Raw genomic sequence first — 4,637 nt, forward strand, 5'->3', positions numbered from 1 at the left:
TTTGAGTCATTATTTGTAAAGTGGCAGACTTTTACTTTCAAGCCGTCCATTTCCAAACGTGCCCGCACTCGCAATGCATCTGTTTGAGAGATCCGCTCGCGGCTCTCTCCCCACACCTAAAGTACAATGAGCAACTTCTTTTCGAAAAACAAATGAACAAAGTCACGGGTGCATTTGTGGGAATAGTTTTGAAACAAATCTGCCCCCCCCTGATGTGAAGCCATCACACTTCCACTGCTGACAGCAGCTTTGGTGTGGAAAATATACAGAATAGTATTCAAGTCAAACGCTGTTCGCAATTGCTTTTTGATTGACAGCTGAGGTCTACTTGTCGGCGGCGTGCTCGTTCACTGCCCCCTTTGCTGACGTTGTTTTTTACGTTGAGTCACAACAACAAAATTAAAGGAGCAACGTGTCCTAAGAACTCTCCCCAATTGTCGACATATACACACTCAGCGATAAACTGCGAAGTCAGTTTAAAATGTTAAAATTACTCACTGAGAACAGGGCTTGTGGACAGCGGAAAAACTTCGGTTTCGCTCATTGAACCGGATGTGGTACCGTTCTTGTGCTTGTACTTATTCTTCTTCTTGGTGAATTGGATGTCTTTAGTTCATATCGCCCCCTACTATCCGAGAAATCACAAAGGCGTTTGGCAAGCAATCTGAATCTAATTTACAGTATTAGCCAAGCGTGCAAAAACACAAAACACTAAATTAGGGCATATCTTGAAGAACCACAGATTTCAAGGGCAGCTGATCCACTGAGCTGGTGGAAATACCGAGCTTCCGTCTACCCCCGTTTGATCAAAGTAATGGAGAGTAGATTGTGCATTGTCGCAACATCTGTCCCGTCAGAGAGGGTGTTCCCAAAGACTGGACAAATTGAAGTATTCCAAGTTGAAGTATTTAGTTTTGTTCACTGCAAATTTAAAATAAAAGCAAGGAGTAGATTTTGTTTGTTAAAATAAACCAAGGAGTAGCTTATGTTTGTTTTGTTCACTGCTGCTGTTGCAGTTAATACTCACTATTTTTGTTATGATGCAGCATGTTTGATTGTTGTTGGTTGAAGTTTAATTTTGTTGCTTGTTTATTGTTTGGAGCCTTTTTAAAGTTCAATAAAATAAGTAAAAAGCCATTTCTTTGCTTGATAATTGTTGCTATTTGCAGTCAGTAGAGTGCAATATTTAGTTCACCAAGTCATTTATCAAAATGTATGCTAAATTTGTCATAAATATTTAAAAGAAAAGCTAAAGTTAAAAGAGCCTTTTGAGAGCCAAAAAGAGCCGGCTCTTTTCACTGAGCCGATCCAAATGAACCGGATCACCGAAAAGAGCCGAAAATCCCATCACTAATGTAGATACAGTATACGTGGCAACAGCGACACCCTGTGGTGACATGTGCACCCTACTAAAATAGCTTCCCAATGCCTCTTGGTACTTGAATATCTATCGTTTGGAAAATTGTAAGAACTCGAGTTTTGTTTAATACAGTAACATTCAAATTTAAACACGGCTTTATTTTCTCGTTCGTTGTCGAAAATGAGTCAGCAGAGGTCTAATAATTTGATTTTCAATTCAAAATCAAAGCCGAATAATGGGCACGAGGCAAAACTTGGAACAGTGGAACTAGTCATACCACCCCCTAGAGGCCAGGCATGTGAACTACAATTACAGTGTGGTTTCAAGTTAACCCCCCCCCCGCCATTATTTTTAAGTTGGAAAAATACATTTTTACAAAGTTTAAATCACCCGAAAATACAATGTAGACGAGACATAACTTTTTGTACATGACTATCCACTTACATTTTCAGCACCGATTCACCTTTAATGAGCAAGCAGGAAAAACGGGTTCCCGCGTTTAATGACACAGCGATCGCATGGTCACAGCTGTCTTTTGCAAACAACAAAATAAGAACATCCAAGCATATTCTACAGCTCATTTACAATATCTACCGCGGGAGGGAATTCTTAAAAAAGGGACTAACATATGTAACAAGAACGTGTTCTCTGACCATGGGCGGTGGACACAAACAAAAAATGTCAATCAGACGAGCGGTGCGTCAGGTTCGTTCTGATGGGCAAGGTGGCTTCGATCCAGTGGTTCTGGTTTTTGATCATGGACGTCCACACTGAGACTTCTTCTTCCGTGGAGTCCATCCACCTGACCGTCTCGCCGTAGCTCTGACCTGCAGGCCAGACGATGTGGTTAGTACAGTTTTGTGGTGGTTCCCCCCCCCCAAAAAAATGGGTCTTACCGGTTCCGCAGCTGAGGCGAATCCCGCCGATCATGTGTTGCTTGAAGCCCTCGCGTTGCCACACGCTAAGCTCGGCGCAGGCCTCCTCCAAGTCGCTGCTCTGGAAGCCGTCATACACCATGGTGTGGTTGTACGATGGGCTGATGGAGCGCTTCACCACCTGCGTCTTCTGGCCACTCTGACAGCCAACGTCCGGTAGAATGTAACTTTTTTTTTGGGGGGGGGGGGGGCAAAAAAAAGCAAGCATTAACTCCTTCCAAGCTGGGCGGGGGTTTTTTTGTTGTTGTTGTTGTGGATCACGCATGTGGATAGACATGCTCAAAAATAGTTTGAAGAAACCGCTCCCATTCTAAAAACTCTGAGAAAGCAAAACAATGAAGGGATATTTCCCCCCCCCCAAAAAATGGTTAAACATGTTTTCACTCTGGTGCTGAGTCACCTTAGTTCAGTCTCACCCACTTTTGGGGTCGGTGACCCCCACACCCTCCCTGTGTGGATTTGACATGTTCTCCCCCGTCCGTGCCTCGGTGGGTTTTCTTTGGGTACTCCGGTTTCCTCCCACATTCCAAAAACATGCACGGAAGGTTGATTGGACATTCCAAATTGGCCCAAGGATGGGACACAAAATACACTACTGTTTGCGGAATTCTCCCTACTGCCAGCCATTTTTATATTTTTTTGGACTCATCTTTCAAGGCCCACAAAATATGACCTACCAAAAACAAAGCGTAAACTCTTTCAGGTTTTCATTGTCTAATCAGCGGCAGAACACTGGCTGGTTTCGTCCAAAACACCGGTCATGATTTGACAGATCCCGGGAGATCGCTTTGCATTTCAGATCAGCGTTGAGATCGACATTCGGCGTGACACACAATTCTGAGGGAGAGAAATGAGTCGCAGTCATTAGTAGATTGTGTTGGTGCAAAAAAAAAAATGCTTGACATTTCGAACAAAAATCCAATTTTTTCCGCTTTTTGGTCATAAATTGGTGTTTTTGGCAAACCCAACCCATGTTCTACTGCTGATAACTAAAGAACAGAAAGAGTGAGAAACTATTGGGAGGAAGCTTTTTCAAAACGCTACGGAGACGCTCCTTGCCGGTTTTTACTGTGACAAACCGCTGCCCTCGTGCGGCCGAAACAAACGCAAGGGCGAGCCAACACACCTTTTGACAAACGAGTCGACGGCGCCCCCTTTTTTAGACAGCAGACCTTGAGCCTCCTGAAGCCAAATGTGAAGCTCCCCCGTGAGTGGCAGACCGCCTGGAAAGCGCGCACAAAAGGAGATATCATCATTGAAAGACACAGGAGTCTGAAATTGGCTTTGCTCACCCTCAAATCCCTCCGGGACGAACTTGATGGAGAACAGGAGGGTGCCGCGGCTGCTGACGCAGTCGGGCCTCAGGTAGAACTGTCACGTAAAAGATGAGAGAAAAGAAGCTAAGCTGAAATTCACAGAGGGCGCCGTCGTCCATCCACGGGCAGACGACCGGCGAGGCTGCAGAATGATGACGTGACAGGCCACTTCATTAGGGAACTCCTGAACAGAGCTTCACTGGATCGCACGGACTGGTTTGGAATCTAAATGTTTTTTTTTTTTACTCTATAAAAAGGCAAGCGTAAAACTACTTGTTTTAAAAATAAAAAATCAGCCTCCGAAATTAGTTTGACTGAACAATGTGAAATTTGGTAGGTGTGACCATCAGGAGTCCATCAAAAAAAAGAAAAAAAAACAAGATACACAAAGACGGCCATTTTGATTCAAAGTGGCCAATAGAGGGTCGATTTGTGCGTGTCCAGGAGTCCCCCCCCCCCAAAAAAAAAATTTCGATTATCGCCATAAAACGGTGTCAAAAAATTATTGTGCTGATGTTCCTACTGAACTGGCCACAATGTGTGCATGTGTGTGTGTGTGTGTTACCCGCGGCTGCAGGTCCTGCCAAAGCGGTTGTGTGCAGGTCCAGTCCCACAGGCCCAGCGCCACCTCAACTTCACCCAGGAAAACATTCCTGGCCAGGGACTCCGCGTGCCACACGGACAGGTTGAGGGTGCGACTATTCAGCTCCTTTTGCCGTATTTTGTACTGGTCCCCCAAAATAAATAAGTAAATCAATAAAATAAATAAATCGAAATTGCCACATTGGCTGCCATCTGTATTTTGATCTGCACTATCAGCCACAATATTAGATACACCTACCCCTGCATTTTTTATTTTTTAATAAACGAGAGTGTGAGAGTGAAATTAGCGGTCTCACTTTAAGCGTCTGCTCGAAGACGGGGTTCTGCGTCCGCCTCTTCACCGCCGTCTTCCGCTTGCTGCGGCTCGACATGTCAGGCAGCAGGTAACACTTGACGTATCTGGGGGTGGAGGGGGGGGGGGGG

The 4,637-nt window shown here is 44.8% G+C and overlaps 1 protein-coding gene across 1 annotated transcript in view; it reads right to left on the minus strand.

Moving 5' to 3' along the window:
- Positions 1-1,345: 1,345 nt before the first annotated feature.
- Positions 1,346-4,637, minus strand: part of sytl1 (synaptotagmin-like 1) — a 7,251-nt gene continuing 3,959 nt past the window's right edge. The window contains exons 7-12 of the mRNA XM_019859629.1: positions 4,511-4,613; positions 4,177-4,338; positions 3,588-3,666; positions 3,422-3,518; positions 2,257-2,462; positions 1,346-2,187 (exon numbers count right to left, since the gene is read on the minus strand). Coding sequence (XP_019715188.1) covers positions 2,042-2,187; positions 2,257-2,462; positions 3,422-3,518; positions 3,588-3,666; positions 4,177-4,338; positions 4,511-4,613 — 793 coding nt within the window. The 3' untranslated portion in view covers positions 1,346-2,041. The remainder of the gene's footprint in view (positions 2,188-2,256; positions 2,463-3,421; positions 3,519-3,587; positions 3,667-4,176; positions 4,339-4,510; positions 4,614-4,637) is intronic.

This window comes from Hippocampus comes, unplaced genomic scaffold (genome assembly GCF_001891065.2).
Source record: "Hippocampus comes isolate QL1 unplaced genomic scaffold, H_comes_QL1_v1.1 scaffold148, whole genome shotgun sequence".
NCBI lineage: Eukaryota > Metazoa > Chordata > Actinopteri > Syngnathiformes > Syngnathidae > Hippocampus > Hippocampus comes.